At 41.0% G+C, this 27,288-nt stretch overlaps 1 protein-coding gene across 3 annotated transcripts in view; it reads left to right on the top strand.

Annotated features, from left to right (window-relative positions):
- Positions 1-27,288, top strand: part of LOC149255220 (protease Do-like 1, chloroplastic) — a 387,412-nt gene that overhangs the window by 100,026 nt on the left and 260,098 nt on the right. For all 3 annotated transcript variants that reach the window (XM_089460391.1, XM_089460392.1, XM_089460389.1), the window contains exon 3: positions 14,309-14,480. In XM_089460391.1, the coding sequence (XP_089316517.1) occupies positions 14,309-14,480 (172 nt within the window). The remainder of the gene's footprint in view (positions 1-14,308; positions 14,481-27,288) is intronic.

The raw sequence follows: 27,288 nt of genomic DNA, 5'->3' as shown, positions 1-27,288 counted from the left end.
CCCCATAACATTATCATATCAAATGCAATTATGTAGAAAGAACAATATCATCAACAATGCAACGGAAATAAAAAGAACATCAGAAGAAAAGTAAGTACACATAGAGACACCAAGATTTGGTCAGAAACTAGGGCAAAACCCCACAAGGGGGAAAACCCGTAATTCTTCTTCTTGTATTACATTGTCATCGAAAGTTCAACAGAGACGTACAAAGTACAAATGCATGTCTTGTTCACAACTTCGTTTGTCAACAAGATTCACTATTAATGTTGATGCACAATGCTGTATCAATAACCTCTCATCCATTGGGATGCCATTCCATTATGATGCCAATGTTGCTGTGATGTCAATACTGTAGTGATGCTAGTGTCAATACTACTATTTTGAACTATAATGATGCCACTCCTCTATATAGAAAGCCATACCAACATATATGATAACAAAAATATACATACTCTGAAGAAACCATACAGTGGATATGGAGAAGCCATACATCATATCTGAGAGACAATGTCAAGCGCAGGGATGCCATTACATAGTACTGAAATCAAGGATGCCATACGTATGATAGAACCATGATGTCCAGGAAACTATACATATATCAATGATAAATGAAAACCACTTAATTGTGCCATAGTTACAGCTGGAAGAAAATGTACATATGATCCATTGGAGCCTTATAAAATGCATAGGAGGAGATATCGTAGATGCCATAAATAATATTCTGAGGTTGTTGTACACATAGTGCAGAGACAAAGGATCAATTATAACACTAAGATATCAGTAGCCCAATCAAGTTGTAAGATCATATATTGACTTCAACAATATTACAGAGGATCCACTGATGTTGGGGACTAATTAGCAGAGATGCCATCCATACATAGTGAAATCAAACAAATACATAATCAGGCGATCAATTGAGACTTTTACCTTTGCAAGATTGCAGAGAAACATTGCAATTATAGATCTTGTGCGAAATCAACAGAGAGCAAGGTCTTAAACATAAGAGATAGATTGTTCTTGCACCACAGAGAGAGACTTTAAGCCGCACCTTAGAGAGGCTTTTTTTCTCGCACCTCAGAGCCTTAAATATTCCACCGAAAATCTCAGACAAACCTTAGTTGTTCGAATTACCCATTTGAAGATCAACTCAATGGCCTATTTATAGTTGCTAGTGAAGATGAAGGGTCATCGTTGTGAGATTTTGTAGCATCGAATGTGTTCTAGCCTTGAAATTTTGTGGAGAGGCTAGAATACACGAGATCTCGAAAACCCATAAATCATTTCTGGAAATTCTGCCTAGAAATGACTTAATTAGATTATTAACTAGTTTTTAAATATTTCCTAAGTCTAAACTTAGGGAATATGGTTAATTAATCATTACTAATTAAATCAAGGCGTGAATGATCTAGACACTCACACAGATTGACTCCAAGATGATTCTAGCCATCGATTAAGTTTTGATCTTGAGCGTTGGTGCTCCAACAGAAGATTATAAGGGGAGATTGATGTGGTGATGGAGAAGACACTTGAGCAATTCGATTTCATGAGTAGATTGATTTCCAGAGTAGCAACACTCAGTTGCCGGAGAGAGAGCTAGTGAGATTGAAGCAGTGAGAGAGGGGTAGAGATAGTGAAGCCGGAGGAAGGTTTCTAGATCTGGTGAGGGCATTTGGAAAGAGGCAAGAGGGAAGAGAGCCACATAGATGACCCATGGAGTCCCCTCACAAACTGACTATCCTCTGGTGTTGACTGAAACTTCCTTAGCAAATGCGTGCAATCTGTTGGAAATACTGAGAGGGGGGGTGAATCAGTATTTCTTTTTCCCACTATTGTTTCACCAGTTAAAACATATATATTTAGAGCACAAGATGAATAGCAAGAATAAATGCTTTTATTAATATAAACTGTGCAGTAAAATAGATACAATATATAGATGGTTACAATCAGTTGCCAAGCTCCAACTTGGACTTTGGTGAGGCTCCAACCTCCAGAGCACCAACTCTATTTTGCCAAGACACCAATCTTGGACTTAGGAGCACCAACTCCCAAGGACTTCAATCCTTCCTACTTCTGAGGCATCAACCCCAAGGACTCCAATCCTACTTACTTCTGAGGCACCAGCCCCAAGGACTCCTATCCTTCTTGCTTTTGAGGCACCAGCCCCAAGGACTCCTATCCTTCTTGCTTCTGAGGCACCAGCCCCAAGGACTCCTATCCTTCTTGCTTCTGAGGCACCAACCCCAAGTACTCCAATCCTGTCAAGGCACTTTTGATAATAATGTTCTACTCTCAAAACTCTTCTCTGCTGAGTTCTGTCTATTTACAGCTTCACTGTAGTCTCCAAACTACAGTATCAATGACAACCAATCTTCTTATGAATGAGTCTTTACAACTCTGCACACTGCCCACGCATAGTCTCCAATAGCCTTCATGCTCTCTGATAATGTCTTCACACAGCTCTAGTCAGTCTACTGTTAGCTGCACTAAGCTCTGCATAAAGAACAACTTCTTGTTCAAGCTTATGTTCTCTGCTAGCTACTTCTCCCCTTCGACTGTCTGCTGTCCTGTTAGCCCTGCGGCCCTCTTTCTGTTATTCTGGACCCTCTTTCTGTTCTGTTGTTTTCTCCAACTGCTTCAACAGTGTTCAACAGCTGCAGCAGCCTTCACCAGCATTCACCAACAACTTCATACAATGCTTAACCACCTCTGCTGCTTCTGCTACCTCATATTCTGGTTCTTCGCAACAACAACAGCCTACACAGTCCTCTGTTTTTACTGTTTTTATACATTCCCATGCCTTCGTCCATTCGTTTCCGCTTACACCGCCTCTTAGACTTCCTCAATGCTCGCTGTCATTTCCTCTATGCTCGCTTGCTTCTTCAGCTTCCCATCTTTCGGTTTCCTTTGTCTATTCATGCTCACAGGACACGTTGACTCAATGGTGAGGATCGAGTCATACGTAGAGGACACATATTCAGAAAACTGTAACAGTGCTCCTTTTTTCTCATGATAGCAGACATACATAGGGATGGCATTATTTAATGGACCTGCCACGTCCTGATCGCAATCGCCATCGACATTATTTCAGCCTCCTGAACTATCGGAACCATTATCATATGCATTTTGGCCCTTCAAACCACGCGCAAGGCAAATATGTAAATACACAGGAAATATGAGCAAAAATAGGCGAAAAGGCTAAAGGGCGGACTTCAAGAGTTATTTTACTCGCATCTATTCCGTATCGGGTCCGCTACATATATCGCAATCGGCAATCAAGGTTTCCGGGGTCCTTTATACATCGAGCCCATGGCATCGCCGATGGCCGATGGCCGATCCTCCTGCGGATGCAATATAATCATTAAGCCATGTTACAATGTTGAAGCGGGTCCGCATGCTTTATCGCAATCAGCGCTTTGCAAGGTCCGATAGGCGGACGCGATATATAATACACCGTTTCATAATGTGCAGCGGGTCCGTGTTATTATCGCAATCAAAGTTTTAATGTGACAAGGCTTTAAGCGTTGCGATACATAACCCCCGATATGACAGACGCGATATTATTATAGACTGTTTTTAATGCCTCTGTCGGGTCCATATATATATATCGCAATCAGTGGTTCAAGGGTGACAACCCTTTATACATTGTGATTACCGTAGATGCGATATTATATTAAGCCAAGTTGTGATGTCGCATTGGGTCCGCAACGTTCATCGCTATCGGCGATCGCAAAGGGGCCGCTTACCACTGTATGACTTCGCTCCGAATTCCCGATGCGATAATCGCTATCGGCGATCGCAAAGGGGCCGCTTACCACTGTATGACTTCGCTCCGAATTCCCGATGCGATAATCGCTATCGGCGATCGCAACATATCGGCAGTCGCAGTCGCAGCATATTGGCAGTCGCAGTATCGGGTCCACTCTTGCAATCACAATCGGAGGTTTCGGGTGGCAGGGCCTTTACCACTCTCGATACATAATCCCGCTCCGTTGTTTTAACTTGTTTATATGCTCCTCCACTTATGCGCCTTACTTTTGGCATTGTTTGCTGTTAAATGCATCCATTGCTCCTCCGATGGCTCCCGATAGTGCAGTTGCACGCATACATGTGATTTCTGCTCCTGATAGTTGTTAAATGCATGCGTATAAGCTCTCTGATCGCTCTGTTTCTGTGTTTCCTCCGTTTGCTCTGTGTGCTCCTCTTCTTTGGCATATATATATGCTCTGTTCTGCTTGCTCTGTTTGCTCCTATAGCTCCACTAACTCTGTTTTGGCATATATATATTCTATATATATGTGGCTACTCCTATAGGTTCTTCGTGGGCATGTAGTACATGCAGCGCTCTTCCGATATGGCTCCTCTTGCTCTAATATGCCTCCTTGCTATATGGTTCCTCCTGTAACTCCTTTTGCTTATGGCTTGGCTATCCTGATGACCTTGCTCCTGTCTCTTCATGAATCTGCTTTGCATCCCCTTGGCTTCATGTCATCCTCTAGTATCCCGAATATTGCCATATTGACATCAATGACAACCTAGGACAACACAGTCAACTATTGGGTCAACTATGTGAAAATGCCTACACCAAGAATCCCTACTGCGGCAACTGATGATATTTCTCCTACTTGTTAGATTTACATGAACAAGTTATTTGCAGTTTCCTATGACAAATATCGAAACATATACACTGCAGCATTCACTTAAATTATATGCAGAAAAAAGAGACGGAGCAAGAAAGAAAATACAACACAATAGACACCGTTATTTTTGGACAAATGTCCCCCGAAAAACCCAATGCGGGGAAACTCATGCAGCAGATCTGAGGGTTTTATTATTATGCAGGAGTAAATTTGAGTACAATTCTTGGATGCTCAACTAGCAATCTGGTATAGAGAGAAACTGGACAAAACGAATGGTGAAATGATCTCACCTTGTCACTGGGAGAATCTGATGTTGGAATTTCTAAGTCTAACTGTTAGAAATCCTTCATGTACTTTATGATTTATTTCTTCCTACTTGTTTTGTTAATTAACAAGTTATTTACCATGTAAATACTGAAAATAAATACAAGTACATGCTCAACACATACAGATCATCAACTAAAGGAAAAACAAGAACACAAGTGACACCATTATTTTTGGACTAATGTCCCTGGAAAAACCCAATGTGGGAAAACCGGTGCAGCTATTTGAGGGTTTTATTATTACGCAGTTTCAGAGTACAATCTGGGTGCCAGAAATGGCTCACCCAACAGAGAATGCTCTCGGCAGTAGTATATCTGAGTCAGAGATAGATATTTCGGCTAAAAACCCCGGATGAACAATCCCACAACTCTTAGCTCCAATATGCCCCACGAAATCTCCCAGCGTTTGCCTCTAGGGACTGCGTCAACCCAATTAGCCCTGCGTCAGCCTCTGGAGCCTCTGCGTCACACATGCTGGCTCTCCTCAGGCACTGCGCAGCTCCTGGATTCCTCTACGTGGCTTCTAGCTGGCTCTCCGTCCCTCTCTCCTGGCTTCTGCGCTAATGCTCCCGGTACCCTCTCTGTATTCATTGCCCCTCCACTGCAACTCTGATCACTCCTTTGATTTCCTCAGCAAAGCCCTGCCCCAGAAAATCGAATTCTTGATCAACTCGGTGTATTCTCCAAGTGACCCTCAAGCCTCCTCTTATACTTTTCTTTTTGATAATTCAACAGCCGAGATTAAGTCCCTAATCAACGACTAAGATTAGATCTAACTTGATCCATGACTTTTGGACCATTCTAGCTTAGTTTTATATTAATTCACATTAATATTTTACTCTCCCTAAGTTTAGACTTGGGGACTCCATTAAAAATATTAATTATTTTAATATCTCCCAAACTGGTTAGATTCTGCCCAAACCATTTCTGGGTATTGGAGATCTCATGTGCTTTAGCCTCTCCACCAATTTTCGTGGCTAGAGCACATCCGATGCTACCCCAAATCAACACTCCCTCTTAGCGAGGACTGTGCTCTAGTAATACTCTTCACTTAGCATCACCCTAATCATTCAACATCGTTCCTTGTGTTGATGCTAGGCCTGCTGCCCAACATCCTCTGCATTGTTGCATCATGTACTACTACCCATGGCCATCACAGGAGACAACTCATCACGGGTTTCCTTCAGCTTTGTGAGGAATGGATCCACACGCTCTTCCTTCTGCATCTGAGCAGATCTCATCTTCTGATCTAAGTACACCTTCCGCTGCTCGGAAGATCCCTGATATAACGTAGCCAAGGCATCCCACTTCTCCTTAGTAGTCCCTCTGCTAGCAATGTGACATACCACGTGATCCTTGACTCCATCCAGGATCATCCTCTTGGCCTTCGCCATCTCAGCTTTGTACTTCTTTAGCAGATTTGCATCCGCAGGGACAACCACCACGCTGTCGACGTATGTCTTGAGGGCATGCTCATCTAGAAGGAATGACATTCTAGCCTTCCAGATGATGTAGTTGGATGCTCCGTCCAACCTGTGCTGATCCCTCAAGCCACTAGTTGCCATATTTGTCAAAAATGGAAAGTCGAATGACCTCCTCTCTCCTCTGTGCTGTTGCTGGGCTAGTGTACGCACTCCCTACTAGAGCTAGTAAAACTACTGCCCCTTGCTACTGCTCAGCTCTCGAGAATTCAAATTCCTTGGCTAGGAATTCTCTGAGGAAGAAATTCCCTCTGGTGTGCTTCTCCTCTTTCTTCTAACGAATTTTTGCCCAGCAAACTGGCAGCAGAAAAATCTACGTCCCACCAGCTCTCTCACGCTGAGGCTTCAAAGCTGCTCCCTCTGCCCCAACAAATATTCGAACTGGGAGTTCTCCTCTCTGTCAACTCACTTGGAGAGAGACTACCTCGAAAATCTGCCCTTCGACTGAGAACTGCACCAACCCTCTGGGGTTTCGAACTGCTGCCTCTTGCAACTTTTTCGAACTCCTTCTGCTCAGCGTTGGATCTATTGGCTCTGCTCTTCTTGCTTCATTTGCACCTCTGATACCATGTGAAAATTCCTACACCAAGAATCCCTACTGCAACAACTGATAATATTTCTCCTACTTGTTAGATTTCTATGAACAAGTTATTTGCAGTTTCTTACGGCAAATATCAAAACATATACACTACAACCTTCACTTAATTAAATTATATGTGGAAACAAGAGACTGAGCAAAAAAGAAAATACAACACAATAGACATCGTTACTTTTGGACAAATGTCCCCGGAAAAAACCAATGCGGGAAAACCGATGCAGGAGATCTGAGGGTTTTATTATTATGCAGGAGTAAATCTGAGTACAATTCTTGGATGCTCAACTAGCAATCTGATACAGAGAGAAACTAGACAAAACGAATGGTGAAATGATCTCACCCTGTCACTGGGAGAATCAGAGTCGGATCATGTTGAACTGGAGCCTCTGCGCAGAACTGCGTGACTCCTACGCAGTTCCTGTGTTACCCCTGCTGGGTATCACGTTGCTCCTTCTTTGGACCCTCTGCTGGTTGGAAAATCCGAATCTCTGCCTCCTGGTCTCACACCCCGACTCCCGGCTACTGAAACTCGATTTCCTCAGCAGGAATTTGATCTCCCTCTAAGGCCTACACTGCCACTGTGTTAGCTCTGCGTGGGCTAGCGTCTGGCTTTCTCTAGATGTCGTTCTACCCTCTCTCTGCCTTGTACTCTCCGGCTCAGGAAAACTTCCTTCTTTCGGATACTCACTACACCTCTCTGCAAGAAATCTCCTTGATCAGAATTTCCTCCTGAGAACTTCTCACTTCAGAAATTCGATCTCTTGATCTCTCGCGGTGTGTTTTCATAATGACCCTCAAGCCCCTTATTATATCTTTCTATTGGACAACCAACGACCTAGATTAACTCCCAATTAAAGGCTTAGATCGTTTTGGCTTAATCTTCGTCTTCTTCTAGAAGTTACACCCACAATTAGATTAATACCCATTAATATTTTTAATTTCCTAAGTTTAGACTTATAGTCCCATTAAAAAATATTAATTATTTTAATAAAATTGTTTATGGGTGGAATTTCCCAAAACGCTTTTTGGTTTATTTGGAATACATGTGCCCAAGCCTCCTTGCAAAATTTGAGGCCTAGAGCACATTCGATGCTACCCCAAATCAACACTCCCTCTAAGCGAGGAATGTGCGCTAGCAATATACGCTGCCGCATACTGCTCTGACTCTGAAGCATCGTCCTTTGCACTACTGATGTCTGACATGCTGTCCACCAACTACTGCGTTGTTGCTGTCAACACTGCATCCATACTACAACTCCCTTTCAAGTGCTGCATCTATTCTGCTGATAGCGCTGCCACTACATTGCAAATTGTTGCTGCTACAAACAGAAAACATCCAAAATTATTGAACTAACTGTGTTCAGTATGATACCGCGTGATTGCTGAAGTCTGAGTGCCGCTAGTCTTTGCATCGACCCTCTGAATCTACTGCGTTGCTGCTGACCTCTGCCCTATGCTATCTGCATTGCTTCCAACTTTGCTCTACGCTGTTCAGTCTCTGGCGCTCCTAGCCACTGCAACTGTCTCCTCGACACTTCTTGGTACCATCCGACACTAGTCCATACTGCTACTACAAAACTGGGCTCCCGTAGCAAGGTATTGATCCAAGAGGTGGACTCGTCAAAGATATTGCCCATATGTAGCTCTTTTGAACTACAAATCCAAATCAGCCCACCTCCCTCCTGGAGGTATCTCGACTGTCATGGATAACCCTCCTCTTTGATCTTCGCGGGCATAGCCTTCGTATCGTGCTTCTCATCTTTGTCCTTCTTTCTGAGAGGACACTGAGTAGCATAGTGACCCATCTCACCACACCTGAAACACTTGATCTTCGAGACATCCTTCTTACGTCTCCACTGCTCCTGCTGTCCCTTTGATGCAAGGGCTGCATTATCCTCCTCCTTGGGCTTTGACCCACTGTTACTACTGCTTCTGTTAAGTTTGACCTTGACTAAGTCTCTCCTCAGCTCCTCATGTTTTAGAGCTGCCCACATCTCATCTGAATTCGGCAATGCTGCTCTACCCAGTATACTCTGGACAAAGACTTGCCACCCATCTGAGACAGAATTGAGGGCTAGTCTAGCCAACTCTGAATCCTGAGGTGTATGCCCCGTAGGAGACAACTCATCACGAGTTTCCTTCAGCTTCGTGAGGAATGGATCCACACGCTCTCCCTTCTGCATCTGAGCAGATCTCAGCTTCTGCTCTAAGTACATCTTCCACTGCTCAAAAGAGCCTTGATATAACGTGCCAAGGCATCCCACATCTCCTTAGCAGTTCCTCTACTAGAAACGTGACATACCACATGATCCGTGACTCCATCGAGGATCATCCTCTTGGCTTTCGCCATCTCAGCTTTGTACTTTTTCAGCAGATCTGCATCCGCAGGGACAACTACTACGCTGTCGACGTATGTCTTGAGGGCATGCTCATCTAGAAGGAATGACATTCTAGCCTTCCAGATGACGTAGTTGGATGCTTCGTCCAACCTTTCTTGATCCCTCAAGCCACTGGTTGCCATATATGCCAAAAATGGAAAGTCGAATGACCTCCTCTATCCTTTGTGTTGCTGCTGGGCTAGCCTACGCACTCCCTAATGCAGCTAGTAAAACTGCTGCCCCTTGCTGCTGCTCAGCTCCAGAAAATTCGAATTCCTTAGCTAGGAATTCTCTGAGGAAAAAATTCCCTCAGCTGTGCTTCTCCTCTTTCTTCTGACGAATTTTTGCCCAGCAAACTGCCTACAGAAAAATCTGCGTCCCACCAGCTCTCTCACGTTGAGGCTTCAACGCTGCTCCCTCTGCCCCAAAAAAAATTCGAACTGGGAGTTCTCCTCTCCATTAACTCACTCAGAGAGAGACTGCCTTTAAAATCTTCCCTCAGGCTAAGAACTGCGTCAACCCTCTGGGGTTTCAAACTGCTGCCTCCTACAACTTTTTTGAACTCCTTCTGCTCAACGCTAGATCTACTGACTCTACTCTTCTTGCTTCACCTGCACCTATAATACCATGTGAAAATTCCTACACCAAGAATCCCTATTGCAACAACTGATGATATTTCTCCTACTTGTTAGATCTACATGAACAAGTTATTTGCAGTTTCCTACGACAAATATCGAGACATATACAGTGCAACCTTCACTTAATTAAATTTTATGCGGAAACAAGAGACTGAGAAAGAAAGAAAATACAACACAATAGACACTATTATTTTTGGACAAATGTCCCCAGAAAAACCCAATGCGGGAAGATCGGTGCAACAGATTTGAGGGTTTTATTATTATGCAGGAGTAATTCTGAGTACAATTCTTGGATGCTCAACTAGCAATCTGATACAGAGAGAAACTGGAAAAAATGAATGGTGAAATGATCTCACTCTGTCACTGGGAGAATCTGAGTCTGATCATGCTGAACTAGACCCTCTGTGTAGCCTCTGCGTAGAACTGTGTCACTCCTACGCAGTTCCTGCGTTTACCCCTGCTGGGTATCACGCTGCCCCTTCTCTGGACCCTCTGCTGGCTGGAAATTCCGAATCTCTGCCTCTCGGTCTCACACCTTGGCTCCCGACTACTGAAACTCGATTTCCTTAGCAGGTATTTGATCTCCCTCTAAGACTTGCGCTGCCACTGCGTCAACTCTGCGTGGGCTAGCGTCTGCCTTTCTTTGGACGTCGTTCTGCCCTCTCTCTGCCTCTTACTCTTCGGCCCAGAAAAACTTCCTTCTTCTGGATACTCACTGCCCCTCTCTACGAGAAATCTCCTCGATCTTAATTTCCTCGTAAGAACTGCTCACTTTAGAAATTCGATCTCTTGATCCTTCGCGGTGTGTTTTCCAAATGACCCTCAAGCTCCTTATATCTTTCTGTTGGACAACCAACGACCTAGATTAACTCCTAATCAAAGGCTTAGATCGTTTTGTCTTGATCTCCGTCTTCTTCTAGAAATTACACCAACAATTAGATTGATACCCATTAATATTTTTAGTTTCCTAAGTTTAGAATTAGGGTCCCATTAAAAAATATTAATTATTTTGATAAAATTGTTTCTGGGTGGAATTTCCCAAAATTCTTTCTGGGTTCTTTGGAATACATGTGCCCAAACCTCCCTGCAAAATTTGAGGCCTAGAGCACATCCGATGCTACCCCAAATCAACAAACTATACCATCAACGCCATAGTCAATCTGCATATTTGGTAAATTGTAGGTAAGTCTCGGCTGGATCCCAGTGACAACCTGGGCCTCTAGTGTCCTCGATCCCTGAATGCGCTTGTTGACTCTTACTTTGGCCTATGACTGAATCCATACGCCTAACCCGCTCCACGAAATACCAACTCAGAATCTGTCACCATATAACCCCAAGGGAAGGATCGAAAGCACGAATCCTCGTACATGGAACTAGCCCTCCAACTTGCGAATGCTGAACCCTGCGCAACTCATGTGGTCTTATTTCGCTGGTCTGGTCAACACATATAATCTGTCTAGGTAACTTTGCCTCTCCCTCTCCAACATGCAGAGGCAACCTGCTAGTGTTGCAAGCCCTATCTATGAATGTCTGAAGAGGGCTGCTCTGACGCTCCAATGTGTGCTCTAGTTGTATCATTAGGGAATCCAACCATTCCCCAATCTAAGTCTGCTTGGCCACTGACTCAGCACAAACCACTCTCATGCCCTCCAGCTCCTCGTTTTGCTGTAGAATGGCCTTTTGTATTGTCGTGGATTTCTTTTTCAATGCAATAAGGCCGTCCTGGAACTAATGAAATTGTTGTGGGAGACTATCATCTGTAAACTCAGTCACAACTTTGGACCCCTCTGTGTCTTCTGGCATGTCCTCAATGATAGATATGTCTCCAGGAACCTCATCAATCTGTTCTGGGTAGTCATTGTCTAAAAACTCGATCACAACATTGGGTACCTCATCAACTATCGGCACCTCATCCATGGGTGGCACCTCCTCAACAGATGGCCCTCTGAGTGTATGCTCTACTCTCTCCACTGAGGTGTCAACCTGAGCTAACATGGGGATCTCGAACAAGGGTGACTCTTGCGTCATACGGGGTGTATCTACGTGCTCTTCACAATACTATGTGTTCTCTACCTCATGCGCAACCTCGTCCTTAGGCTCATGATATCTAAAGTCAGGTCTCCATAAGCAGAAGCGCCAACCTCTCAACTGGGCCAACCTCTCATCATTCTAGTGGAATCCACTCCAAAATTCCTACATACTGAATCTTCCTTGAGCCATGGGTTTGTCTATGGTTTCTCCTGTCACTGTGCATACATGCCCAACACTTCCAGAATCTTGCTAGCTTCCCCACAGCTGGCCAAGATCATGCTTTGATACGACTATAATATCCCAAATTGAAATTTACAACAAATAATAGAAACATGTACAAGTAACAACAACCATAAATAGATACCACACATGCATATCAAAACACCAGGAAAATAAAGCAGGACAATTGAACCATTTTATTAATCTCGAGAATGATGAGTACAATGAGTAAGGAAAATGGAACTTGCGCTTGCTACTGCAAGCTATGCAAAACTCGGGTGAGACAACTTTGATTTGGAGGAAATACTGGCCCAAACTAGTACTGCGCACTACCCAGGAAATTAGTGTTGTTGCTAGAATAGGACTGAAGATTCTGCTCCGAAGAATGCTGGATCACCCTCAAATTGTAGCCACGAGCTCCACTCCTCATACCCAAAAATACCCAGAAGGGGTTTGGCCCAACTCCAAGCCAAAACTAAACCCACAAAATGATGCAAATTTACCAGCTAATTAGCAATACACCTTGCTATAAGAATCATGATTTCGGGCCCGAATATCACCTAGAAAATTCTGTAAAATTAGCTAGAGACTTCTCTCAATAAACCCACAAAATCGCAGAAAGGGTTTGAGATGAATCCACTAACTCCCAGTGACCCCAACAAGTGTGAATTGCCCAATCTGGCCAGAAAATGCCCCATAGTTTTGATACTACTGAATTATGCCCAAATCTACCACGGGAAATTTCTCCCAGCTCTGGCTAAATTTTCCACTGAGAAATACCTCCTATCTTCAGCCCTTATCTCTCTTGGCTCCACTTCTTTAAACCCCTGTGCAACACTTGGTCAAATAGCTTCTGCGCCCCTGCCAAAAGATAGAAAAATTGACCCAGGTAATAACCTCCAATCCAACCCGGCGAATCGTTGTCCAAACTCCGGTCTAACAATAAGAAAATTCCCTGCAAAAGCCCAGAGCCTCTAACCCACGTGTGCTCCCACAATGTGCTCCACAAAAATACCTCTATGCTCAAGAAATGTGCACTGCTGAGTAAACTCTTGCAATGATGTCCAATGGAAGCTCTGAATTGAGCTCCCCAAATTGCCTCACTAGGGAGACACTCGAAGTTCTCCGAAATGAGGGTGGAATTCCTGCTTAGAAATTCCTTGTGCTGAACAACACGGGTTGTCTTGGCTAAGCAGCTCAAGAGAACTAGTGTTAAATTGTCAAATAATCAAAAGATACCAAATGGAGGCCTCCAAGCTCTATTTATAATTGCTAGCCCTCTCCCTTGGTGGTCCCCACCTTCCACTAATAAAATATTACTTTGCTGCCATTCTTCATTAAAATAATAATTTCCACTTTTCTCCCACAAAATAATATTTTCTCCCACAAAATAATATTTTCTCCTTTTTATTTAATATCACCAAAAAATTTCAAAACTCAGTGAATTTGGCACTCACAAAAATTGGGAACATGACATCCTCCAGCCATAAAACCCTAAACTGCACCAATCAAAGGCATGACAAGACATCATCCAAATCTAAAGAAAGTATCATTAAGAAAATAATTACTAAATTCTCAACCTAGGGAAAGTTAGGAGTCACTATGCCAGTCTGTAAATCTCTGAGTTATGTGATGAAAACCACGTGCAATCTTCATACAGAATGGTGAACAACAGGTACTAAACAACAGGTGGTTGTGCATGATAAGGTGCATTGTATTATTTTGTGCTTAGGTTTGATTGGCATCTTTGGGAGCTTACTCATTTAAGAATGAGACTGAATAATACTTTGTTCTATTCTTCCATGAAGTTTCATATTTTTTAAAATATCATTTTAAAGTTTATACATGATTAATGGTAACAAATTACAATTATGATTAATAACAGAAGTGTCATGCTATTACTATTGTTTTAGGAGCATTGAGCTTCCTCTTTCCTTTGAGCTAGGGTGAATACTTTTAATGGCCGCTGATGAAGAGTACAAATTGCTATCCATAATTGGCAGGGTGACCCTTGGTGACCAATCAGTATATGAAGCAAAGGTGATTGGATATGATCAAGATAAAGATGTTGCAGTTTTAGGCATTGATGCCCCAAAAGACAAATTGAGGCCTGTACCTGTTGGAAGCTCAAGAGACCTTTTAGTAGGGCAGAAAGTGTATGCCATTGGAAATCCTGTGTGTATGCTCTTCCTTTCCCTCTTGATTTTTGGCTTCATTTTCTTTTAAGCATTTCCATCAACAAAGCTAGAAATGCAAGGGAACTGTAATAATTTGTGTCTGCAGAAGCCCTTGGTTTTGGTCTCAGGGTATCAAATTCTAGTGTCATTATTATATAGATTTCTACCTTCCCTTATCACAGTTTGTGTAGCTAATGGTTGGAGTAGAACAGAGTTTCATTTCAGATTTGTCAGCATCCATGTGTACAAAATCCTGTCTTGTGAAGGGGACACTAAGTTGCTATAGTCTAATGCTCAGATGAAAATCTAGTTAGACCTGTATGATGCACAATCTTTTGTTTAGATGCATGAACGTTTTCATGCATCTGCTGATTTTCTTCCCCTTTATTGTTTGTTTGTTCAAATTTTACTAAATTATTTTGCAATTTTCCTAATTCAACCAAATTTTCTCAACATCTATCCAAAAGGCTCATTATTATCTCAGTTTGAATATATTCTCATCCCTTTGAGAACAGAATAATTGTTGAATGATTCCCTTAGAAGTGATCAATCTGCAGAGAGTATTTTTTTGCTTTTAACAAAAACTGTTTTATTGAAATTGGTGCCTCAGCTATAGCTGGAGATGCTACTTATTTATAAAACCTAGGCAGACTATAGTAAAACTTTCTGCCATTATAACTATTCCATAATTTTAAAATGTCTGATTACATTCCAAAATTAACCTTTAGAGGCATTGTGAAAAATTAAATGCCAACAAAAGAGTGCTTGAGTAACGTGATAGACAACATAATCATTAACTCACAAAAGGAGGGGTGGAACATGAGAGATATCTTCTCCATTAATCCAAAAGAAACAACTTACAGATGCAGATCCACCTTGCTTGAGGTGGAGAAGGGGATGAAGAGAGAATAATGCTGAATGATCTTCATTCCTGAGATGATGACAATACAAGATGCTCTACTCAGTACAAAGTCCTAGAAATCACACCAAGATTGCTCATGTTGGTCTGGAGGTCACTCCTGTACCTATCTACTCTTTCAATCACATGGTAAATGTAATGTAATACGTTACCTTCACATTACTACTACTCATATATATATATTGCATGGGGACTAATCCCCTTCAAAACAATCCCACATACACACTGTTTCCATGTTTCAGAAACTTGGGGACCTTTAGGAAATGTCCTCAAACTGCTGGTGATTTCATTGGGGACTAAGAGACTTGTTAGCTGTTCCCAAGATGTTCTGAGCAGATTCAGGGGATGTTCAGGACAATTTTCAGGGGTGTTTTGGGCAGATTTCAGGGATATTTTGGGCAGATTTCAGGGATATTTTGGGCATATATCTTCAGTTTCGACTATCATGAACATTGATGATTGGACAATATGATCATTATTCCCACCCATTATATTTGTAGTGCACCAAACCTAAATTTATTGTAAAAGTCGCAACTCAAAACATGCGTTTTATATGATGGGTTTTGATTTGGGTTTCTGGTGATTTAAATATTGTATTTTCAGCAACAACATTACAACAAGTAGAGTCTCCATGTCAAGAAAACAAGAGATGCAACATTTCAAAGGGCTGATCCTTTTGGTTATTGCCCTTGTTATACTCACTTTTCAGGTCATCTTGGCTTTTACATATTATAGATAGGTTTCCAGGAGTCATTCAAGTTCAATGCTTCCTCCGCCCTAACCTCAAGCATTGTGAAAACAATCTGATAGTAGCGACTTGGATTGGGTACTAAATGTTTGAATAAATTTCTATTCAGTCACCACCTTAATTTGAAATATGAATCTAATCCCTTTACATAACCATATTGTTTTATTGCGGTTTTCAATACAACTGTAAAAATATGCAAAACCTATTGAGATGGGAATGCCTTTTATATTTAAGCGTAGTCATGATAACTAAAATTACGGGGAAGAAAAGCTGCTATATAAAGTTCTTTATCTACTAGACCTTTCATGGTGCTGAAGAATGTAACTAGTGTTGGTCTTCATAATTGTGTTTGAGTCATGATGTAATATATTTGGCAAAAGAAAGAAAAATAAATTTTATTATAAAATAAATTGACTTATTAAAACATGGGTTTCATGCTTGGGTCAATGGTTTTTAGGTCAAAGCCTCCATTGTAGGCTTCTAGGGTTTATGTCACTGTCCTTGTCCATATAATAATGTAAAAGACCCTTCTTGAGCTTTGTTAATCAAGAAAGAAATTTATTACAATGTAAAATAGGCCATTTAGGCTTCCTCCACCAAGTTGGCCTCAACCTAGACAAGTCAGCCTAATTGAGGGGCAAAATCTACTATATAAAGGCAACAACTCGACCTCATTTGAAAGACATCACCAACAAGTTCGATATGCAGTTACTGGAGGCATAAAAAGGTACGAAATCCAAGGAAGAGGAAGGAAACCCTAGCAAAGAAGAGGGAGGTCTTTGTCAAGCAGAAGAAGATGAAATTTTCTCTCTTTATCTCACACGTGCGAAGTTGATGGGTCGCTGGAAGGGCCGAAATTGCAATACCATAGCTGGGCCAAAATTCTGGAGTAGCTGGGGGCCGTAATCCTGAGTTGCTACTGGGCTGCAACTGTTAGAGACTACTCAAGTTTACTAAATCATCTCGCAAGACTGACTTGGTGGAGGAGGAAGGTCTTTTGGTCAGGTCTAAGGTCTTGGTCTATCTCAGTTTGATTAGTGGAAGAGTTTGATTGTGTTTTCCCTTAGAAAGGGGTTTTGTAATATCCCCAATTTTGTGAGTGTTGACCACTCTGTGTCAACGACCCCATAGCAGTACACCCCCTTTTTGGCAAAAGGGACCTATCGTGTTCGCGCCTTTCAGATTTCATCATCAGTGGACAGTTTTGTAAAGATGTCAACCCATTCTGCATATGTATAATGTAAATAATCCAAGTATGACCAAGTCTATATGTAACAACCTAGGTAAACTTATTGTTTTGTTGATGATTTCCATTCTAGGAGGTTTTTTGTCTCACTGATTTATCTGTGTTTTTAGACATAAATGATCGGCAAAATTTTTCCTTCCACCCTCACCCCAAAGATGTTGATTTGGGGGTAGCATCGGATGTGCTCTAGCCATGAAAATTGGTGGAGAGGCTAAAACACATGAGATCTCCAAGACCTAGAAATGGTTTGGGCAGATTCTAATCAGTTTGGGAGATATTAAAATAATTAATATTTTTAATGGAGTTCCTAAGTCTAAACTCAGGAAAAATAAAATATTAATGGGTATTAATATAAAACTGGGTTAGAAGGTTCCAAAAGTCATGGATCAAGCCAAATATAATTTTAGCCGTTGATTATAGATTTAATATCGGTCGTTGGAAGACCAATAGGAAAAGTATAAGAGGAGGCTTGAGGGTCAGTTGGAGAACACACTGAGGGAGACCAATCAGTTCAATTTCTGGAGCGGGGTTAGATGAGAAATTCGAACTAGTGGTCTCAAGGGCAGCAGGAGGCAGTGAGTACGGAACAGAGAGGCGGGAACAACACCAGAAGACCAGCGCGGAGGTTGGAGAGGCAGACGCAGAGGTAACAGACTACGCAGTCACTGGAGGGCCTGCGTGGGTGACGCAGAGAGGCCCAGTGCTGACGCAGAGAGGCAGGAGCTGACGTAGAGGGCTTGGGAGCTACGCAGAGGGCTTGGGAGCTACGCAGAGGTCAGCTACACTGATGCTGGGATTGGGAGAAGTGCTGGAGAATTTTCTCTCTATTGGGTAAGCCAGTTTGGCACCCAGTTGTACTGAAGAATTGCTGAATAATAAAATCCTCTCTTGCTGCACCAATTTTCCCACATTAGGTTTTTCCGAGGACTGTTGTCCAAAATATCTGTGTTGGTGTGTTGATTCTTGTGCATCTGTTTGTTTTTGTATTATGGTGTGATATCTGCAGCAGAATTTATTTTAATGTTTACTGAAGGATTTTCATAAATAACTTATTGAGAAATAAGTAGGTAAAATAAATCAGTTGTTGTAGTGATAGAATTTTCACATGGTATCAGAGGAAGTAACTAGAGATAGGAAGGGAAAATCAATTATGGGTCGAGACCATGATGCAGAGGCATATACGTCAGGAGACTCGCACAAATTTTCAGAAAATTGCACAAGAGAAAGTGATTTCGATTTCTCTATGTTGGCTTCTAAGCTGGAATAAGAAGTGGCTTGTGTGACTAGCTCTGTATCATTAGAGGTATGGTATATAGACAGTGGAACCTCCTAGCATATGACGGGAATCTGGGAATGTTTGTCAAATTATCGGGAGGAGAAGATGAACTTTCAGATCACCACGGGGAATAAGGCAAAGTGTACTCCAGTAGGGAGGGGTACCATAGTTTTTCAAACAGAAACGGGAGAGCGGTTCGTGCTATCAATGTGTTGCATGTATCGGGATTGGGGATGAACTTACTTTCTGTGTTGCAACTTCAAGGAAAAGGCTATGACGTTTTCTTCATCAAGGAGAAAGTATACGTCAAACACCCGAGTTGGAAAAAGAAAGTGTAGATCGGGATCAAAAGTAACAGGTTGTACAGACTACAACTAGAATCACCAATGGTGCTAATAGGCAGTCATGGAGACAAGGATTTGAACGAACTATGTCACAAAAGAATGGGACATTTGCACCATGGGGCTCTGAGAATTCTCAGGAGCACTGTAACAGGAGTTTCGGATCTTATTACGGAACGAGATGATGTATGCAGAGGATGTGCTCTAGGAAAGTATGCCAAAGCAACATTTCCTAGAAGTAAAAACAGGGCCAAGAGTGTACTAGGATTGATACTCTTAGATATCTGCGGACCCATGTCCACTAAAGCTCTTAGTGGTGCTGAGTACTTCCTCACCTTCATTGATGACCACTCAAGGAAAACTTGGCTTTATTTTCTAAAAACCAAGGACGAGGTTTTCTATCGATTCAAAGAGTTCAAGGCTCTGGTGGAGAATCTGATTGGGAAGAAAATAAAAGTTTTGCGCTGAGATAATGGTGGAGAGCATGTCGATAAGGACTTCACTGATTTTTGCGCTAAGGAGGGCATTAGAAGAGAGTGGACAGCTCCTTACAGACTACAACTAGAATCACCAATGGTGCTAATAGGCAGTCATGGAGACAAGGATTTGAACGAACTATGTCACAAAAGAATGGGACATTTGCACCATCGGGCTCTGAGAATTCTCAGGAGCATTGTAACAGGAGTCCGGATCTTATTACGGAACGAGATGATGTATGCAGAGGATGTGCTCTAGGAAAGTATGCCAAAGCAACATTTCCTAGAAGTAAAAACAGGGCCAAGAGTGTACTAGGATTGATACTCTTAGATATCTGCGGACCCATGTCCACTAAAGCTCTTAGTGGTGCTGAGTACTTCTTCACCTTCATTGATGACCACTCAAGGAAAAATTGGCTTTATTTTCTAAAAACCAAGGATGAGGTTTTCTGTCGATTCAAAGAGTTCAAGGCTCTGGTGGAGAATCTGATTGGGAAGAAAATAAAAGTTTTGCGCTGAGATAATGGTGGAGAGCATGTCGATAAGGACTTCACTGATTTTTGCGCTAAGGAGGGCATTAGAAGAGAGTGGACAGCTCCTTATAATCCAGAGCAGAATGGAGTAGCAGAAAGGAAGAACAAGACTATTGTAGAAGCAGCTAGGGCCATGATGTATGATCAAGATATGCCAAAATTCCTATGGGCAGAAGCATGCAACACAACAGTCTATGTTCAGAATAGAACTCCTCATCGGGCATTGGGCAAGATTACTCCAGAGAAAGTCTTCACAGGGAAGACGCCTGAAGTCAGTCATTTTAGGATATTTGGGAGCTTAGCATATTGCTGCATACCCAAGGAAAAGAGGAAGAAGCTGGATCAAACTGCAGAGAAAGGATATCTAGTGGGATATAGTGAGAATGCTAAGGCATACAGAATCTATCTTCTAGGGAGCAGGAAGGTAGTAGTTCGACGAGATGTGAAGTTCATGGAGGACAGTGCTTTCAGAAAATCTCGAGAAATGCCTTCCAAGGAGCAGTCAAAAGAGGAACCGTTGGTTAAACCTCTTCAACCAACAGAAGAAAAGAGTTCTTCCTCGGGTCAGGAAGAATCATAAGATGAGGAGGAGCTAACAGAAGCACCTGCTGGCAGAGGAAGAATGAGTAGGGAACTTCGTCAGATTCTGCGAGATGCAGAGGACTTCATTGGTGCGCCAAGGAATAATAAGAGGGAGCGAAAACAACCAGATAGATATTAGGCATTAGTAGCTCAGGATGGGGAGCCTGCCAGTTTTTAGGAGGCAACTCAACATCAAGTTTGGCTGGATGCGATGGTAGAGGAGTACAACTCCATAATGGTGAACAATGTCTAGGAGGTAGTGCCAAGGCCTCAAGACAGATCAGTGGTAGGTTCGAGATGGATCTACAAGATCAAATACGCTGCAAATGACAGTGTTGAGAAATACAAAGCCAGATTCGTGGCTAAGGGTTATGCTCAGAAGGAAGGAGTTGACTACGAAGAGACCTTCGCCCCGGTAGCCAGGTATACATCTATTAAAACCGTGATATCTTTTGCAGCACAGATGGGGTGGGAGATTCATCAAATGGATGTCAAAATGGCATTTCTAAACGGAGTGATAGAAGAAGAGGTATACATTGAACAACCAGAGGGCTTTGAGACACATGAAAAGAAGTCTCATGTATGTAGATTGAAGAAAGCCTTATATGGGTTGAAACAGACACCTAGAGCATGGTATGGTCAAATTGATGGCTACTTGCAGAAAATGGGATTTGTCAAGAGTGACGCAGATCCAAATCTCTACTATTTGGTTGTAGAAAATGAGCCTCTAATCTTAGTATTATATGTGGATGATCTCTTCCTGATAGGAGCATCCAGGCTCATCGGGGGCTGCAAGAAGAATCTAGCCATGAAATTCGACATAAAGGATTTGGGACGAATGCATTATTTCCTGGGGTTGGAAGTTTGGCAGCAAAAGGGGGAGATCTTCCTTGGGAAAGGGAGATATGCTACAGAAATCCTGAAGAGATTCAGGATGGAGGACTGTAGACCCATGGCTACTCCAATGATCACCAACTGGAAGAAAATTGATGCATCAGAAGACAAGGATGTTGATCCCACCTTATATAGGCAGCTCATAGGGTCCCTGATGTATCTGGTCAATACCAGGCCAGACATTTGCTACGCTGTCAACACCCTCAGTCAATTCATGGTGGAGCCGAAGAGGGTGTATTGGGTAGCAGCCAAATATGTTCTGAGGTATTTACAGGGAACAATTGATTATGGACTCTTGTACATTAGGAGTAAGGATATCAGATTTGGTGGATTTATTGATGTAGATTGTGCAGGAAGTTCAGTAGATCGGAAAAGTACCTCTAGGTACTATTTCAACATTGGATCATGAATGACCTCCTGGTGTAGTAGGAAACATAAATCCATGGCTCTGAGCTCAGCTAAGGCAGAATATATGGCTGCGAGCACAACTTCATGTGAGGCCATATGGCTTAGAGAATTGCTTGTGAACCTATTCAAAAGAAAGATGGAGGCGACCAGGATCATGTGCAATAATCAGAGTTGCATCAAGCTCTCTGAGAATCCAGTGCTTCATGATCAGTCGAAGCATATTGATATCCGGTGTCACTTTGTCAGAGAGTGTGTCCAACGAGGAGCTGTACATTTGAGCTACACTCCTACAGGTGAACAGGTGGCAGACATCCTCACCAAGGCCCTTGGAAGAACAAAGTTTGGTTACTTCAGGGGAAAGATGGGGATGATAAAGAATCCATTTCAATAGTAGAAATGGGGGTGATGATGCAGTACAGAGGCAGTGTTGGGAGAAAGGACCAGCAACAACATGGATTTAGAGGGAGTTGTCGTACGAATGCAACAGCAGAGGATGTTGGGCGAGGAGGTCTAGCATCAACACAGGGACCGGTGCCGGATGATCAGGGTAATGTTTAGTGTGGAGTATTACTAGAGTACAGTCCTCGCTAAGAGGGAGTGTTGATTTGGGGTAGCATCGGATGTGCTCTAGCCATGAAAATTGGTGGAGAGGCTAAAGCACATGAGATCTCCAAGTCTTAGAAATGGTTTGGGCAGATTTTAACCAGTTTGGGAGATATTAAAATAATTAATATTCTTAATGGAGTTCCTAAGTCTAAACTTAGGAAAAATAAATTATTGTGGGTATTAATATAAAACTGGGTTAGAAGGTTCCAAAAGTCATGGATCAAGCCAAATATAATCTTAGCCATTCATTAGAGATTTAATCTCGGCCGTTGGAGGACCAACATGAAAAGTATAAGAGGAGGCTTGAGGGTCAATTGGAGAATACGCTGAGAGAGACCAGTCAATTCGATTTCTGGAGCGGGGTTAGCTGAGAAATTCAAACTAGTGGTATGGAGAGCAGCAGGAGGCAGCGAGTATGGAATAGAGAGTCGGGAATAGCACCAGAAGGCTAGCGTAGAGGTTGAAGAGGTAGACACAGAGCCTCTCAGGCAGACGCAGAGGCAACAGACTGCACAGTAACTAGAGGGCCTGTGTGGGTGACGCAGAGAGGCCTAGTGCTGACGCAGAGAGGCCTAGTGCTGACACAGAGAGGCAAGAGTTGACGCAGAGGGCCTGGGGGCTATGCAGAGGTCAGCTAGACTGATGCTGGGAGTGGGAGAAGTGTTGGAGAATTTTCTCTCTGTTGGGTAAGCCAATTTGGCACCCAGTTGTACTGAAGAATTGTTGAATAATAAAATCCTCCCTTGCTGCACCAGTTTTCCCACATTGGGTTTTTCTAGGGACTGTTGTCCAAAATATCTGTCTCGATGTGTTGATTCTTGTGCATGTGTTTGTTTCGCATTATGGTGTAATATTTGCAGCAGAATTTATTTTAATGTTTATTGAAGGATTTTCATAAATAACTTATTGGGAAATAAGTAGGTAAAATAAATCAATTATTGCAGTGATAGAATTTTCCCAAAAACTAGGATGGATTTTGTCGCTAAGATCTTAGACGAGTCCTAATGTTTAGATTGAGTAATCCTAGATAATTGGCTAAATTATTTTATTACAAGTCACTTGGTCTAATGGATTATATTTTGTGTCGCAGAAATGGGTTTTTTTGAGGGTCTATAACAAACGGGTGCTCCCCCTTCATGCATTAAATTGTAAAATCTTCATTAAAAAAAATATTTAGTGCATGGTCCTTCATAATTAGACACCATGGCTATATATGAGAGAGTTGGAAAAAATTATTAATCCCCTTATAGGTCAATTAATTAAATTTTCTAGCAAAATTAAATTTAAATTCTAGGCCAGAAATTTAATTAATTTTGTGTCCTAGGTAAAATTAATTTCTCCAAAGGTGAAATTCGTGGGTTTTAAAGAAATTAATTTTTGGAGATCCCCGGCCAAGAGAATATTGAAGAAATCAAGAAATTTTGGACCCTTGGGCCTTGGTGGTTAAGTCAAAGTCAATTTTTTGAGGAAATTAACTCAAAATAATTAATTTTGAGTTAATTAAAAATCAATTAAATGAAAAATTCGATTTTTCCTCAAAAATTAAATAATTTCGATGGTGATGATTAAAGATTAATTAAATCTTTATGAATGGTCGAGATTAATTTGACAGGGATCAAGCCAACTAGCCATTGGAGATTTTACCTATAAATTAAAGATCAATGTCAGTCTGTTTTTTCATCCGATATTTTGATCGTGTACTAGCTCTTGTAAGCTTTTATCGAATAATACAACGCAAAGTCTTTGGGGTTTTACTTGATGACAATGTTCCTTTCTGGTATCTTATGGTAATGTGTGTTTAATTTTTTGCTGATCTTATTTATAAGTTGCTGGTTAGTAGCTCTTATAGATCAATTTATTGCACAGGTATCTTGCTTAAATTGTTGGGTTTTAAGATTGCATTAAGTTTATTATTCGATTGGCAGGTATCTCCAACCTTTGAAGATTTAATTGTTATTTTATACCTCTCTTAATTTGATGGCTTATATTTTAAGTGTGCAGAAGTCATCTTTATCAGAGATTTTGGGCATTTGGGGAAGTCCTCGATTGGACCAGCAGACTTCTGAAACTTAAGATCTGGAGAGCCTTTTGGATTAAAACTCCGAGATTATCTAATGAAATATATTTTGTAGGGATTTTCTGGGCTATTATCTAAAATTTTTAAAAAATATATATCTTTAAAAAACTGTGCTAAATAGCTAGATCTGGTTGGAAAGAGCCTTAGATATACAGATCGAGGAACAGAGTTGGACTCATACTCCTTAGATTTGATAGATCTGTAAATTATTTGAATAGATTTGTTATTTACTTGTGTAGATCTAAAATTTTGTAACATAATTATGAATTTTAACACTTGGGTTTTTGGGATTTTATCTATTTTTGTACATATTGGGTATTGGGTTTTTCTCTTTTCACTTGTGCAGAAATAGATCTGAGAAATCAACCAAGGAAATCTTTAGATCTGAGTTAGATCTAGAGCCTGGAGGGAAAGATTTGGGTTCAAAGATTGTTTGCAGGAATAGATCTAGAAAATCAGCCAAGGAGATCTTCAGATATGAGCTAGATCTAGCCCCTGAAGGGCAAGATCTAGCATCAAACTTTTGTTTGCAGGGAATAAACGATAAGATCATTTATTAAAGGATTCAGATCTGAGATTGTTTGAGGAAAATTTTGGCTTTTAAGATAGATCTAGGATTTAGAGGGCAAGATCTAGTTTCCAAAATTTTTACAGGGCCAACCATTGAATTTTTTGCATCTGAAGCAAAATAATGTTTTTAGAACAAGGTTTTCAAGTTTTAGGGCTCCTAAGCCCAGATCTGCCTTCTCCTATCCCAACGCTAGCCCTATTGGGCCTAGTGCTAGTCCTCATTAGCCCTAGATTCCCATTGTTCCATTTCTGATCTAAATATTTAAATTTTCTGAAGCTGATCTTTAGTGGTTTTTTGCAAAAAAATTGGTAAAAATCTGTGTTTCAGTTATTGAAACTTTTTTGGCAACTTGGGCAAGTGATCTTCAAGACATAGGGCCTATGGGTTTGATCTCTAAACCCTCTTTTTACTCACTGTTTGCTACAACAGTCATATTTTTTCTAATAGTGGTGAAAAACACATCTAAGTGGTTTGAAATTAACTGAAAAAATTGCTACATACATTAGTAAGTCACTTATGTTTGATAGGTATCAAAAATTTGACCCATTTTTGGGTGATTGTTATCTTCGAATATTTTTTTTCTTCTGAAATCTAAAATATAACTGTGACAAAATTTCATGTGGGTTAACCTAAAATCTGTTCCTAAGTTGTCTAATATATTAAGGAATTAATTTCTTGAGTTGAGCATCCATCATTATGCCTATTTCATATGTTAATTGCTGACTATAATAAGTATATTAGATCTGATATAATTGTGGAAATCACATCATAACAAGTTGAAATGTTTTGATAATTCATGTGGGCAAGTTTGGAAAATTTTCGGCAAATTTTTGACATAAAGATAGCATTGATAACTTACTATTTTCATTGTCATATTGCTGCTGTCATAACATTTGTTTGCTGTTATTTTAAAGTTTTTCTTATTGCTGTCCTAAAAAACAATTTTTGAAAATTAAGTGCTCTAACATCATTGTGAAGGTCACTGTCATAAGTTTTTAGAGGACCAATATATATGTTTGCAGCAAGCATTTCTTTGCTGTAATAAATCTTTTTCTTTTTTGGTGTTGTTGTTGTCTTTGAAAACATAACTGTTGTCATAGATATCATCTCTGAAAATAAGTGTTTTTGTTTCATTTGTAAGGGCAACTGTTTGCATAGATTACATCAGCAAATTTTAGTGGTTTTTTGGATTTTGGATTTCGAGTCTAAGTGGTTGTTGTCTTTTGATTTCCTACTTCACAATCACATATATAAGCTTGCTTCCCTAAATAACATTTAAGTTGAGAATAATCGATATTTATCTTTCTAAAGCATTTCTCGTGCCTTGACTTGTGAATGGTAATTGCATTCAAATATAATTCTCTTTGAGATAACTAGCGTTGAAGGTGATTTACTCCATTTGCATAATTATTGAGTAATTTGAAGGTAATTGAATGGTTTGAATCTAATTGTCATTGGCATTATCTTGGAATAATCCTAACTGTCTAAAGGGAGCGTTGATAATCTTATTGAAGAATTATCGTTGAAGCATAAATTGGATAAATGCTCTAGTTCTCTTTCTTGACATTAATATCATTATTGGCTTGTGGTTATTATAAATTTTTGGCATATTAGTGATATTTTTTTAAGAGCATATATCTTGTGGTCATCTTGGTTACCTTGTGTATCTTATTGGCACGTGAGATATTTGACACTTTGTCTTATATAAGATTCTCTTTATTTCATTAAATACTCTTGTCTTAAAGTTAATCAATGCTAAGTACTTGAGCCTTAAATGATCTTACCTCAAGACTACTCACTCATCCCTTTGCTAATCGCATCTTGCATCTCTTTTCATCATAATAACATTTTCCTTAGCAGCAATTGTCCATCCTGTACTTGGTCCTAAATTTCTTAGCAAGATAGTTGACTCCACAAGGCACTGGTATCAATTGTCTAAATCAAATCATTTAAGTCTTGCTAGATCTAAACAAGTATTTGGTCGCTCAACTGTGTCTCCCAGATTGGTTGGTTCCCAACTGGTCCTTCTTCATTTCATTTCTGTAGGGTCTACCCCCCTTAGTTTGTTGTAGGGAGACAACTTAAACGGAGAGATTGGGGATCAGGGTGACAACCCCCGATCTGAGTCG

The sequence above is a fragment of the Pinus tabuliformis genome, chromosome 7 (genome assembly GCF_031772625.1).
Source record: "Pinus tabuliformis cultivar Carrire ecotype Pingquan chromosome 7, CPIR1, whole genome shotgun sequence".
NCBI classification, from domain to species: Eukaryota; Viridiplantae; Streptophyta; class Pinopsida; order Pinales; family Pinaceae; genus Pinus; species Pinus tabuliformis.
The sequence above is the reverse complement of the archived record's forward strand: the minus strand, read 5'-3'. Positions and strand labels throughout refer to the sequence as shown.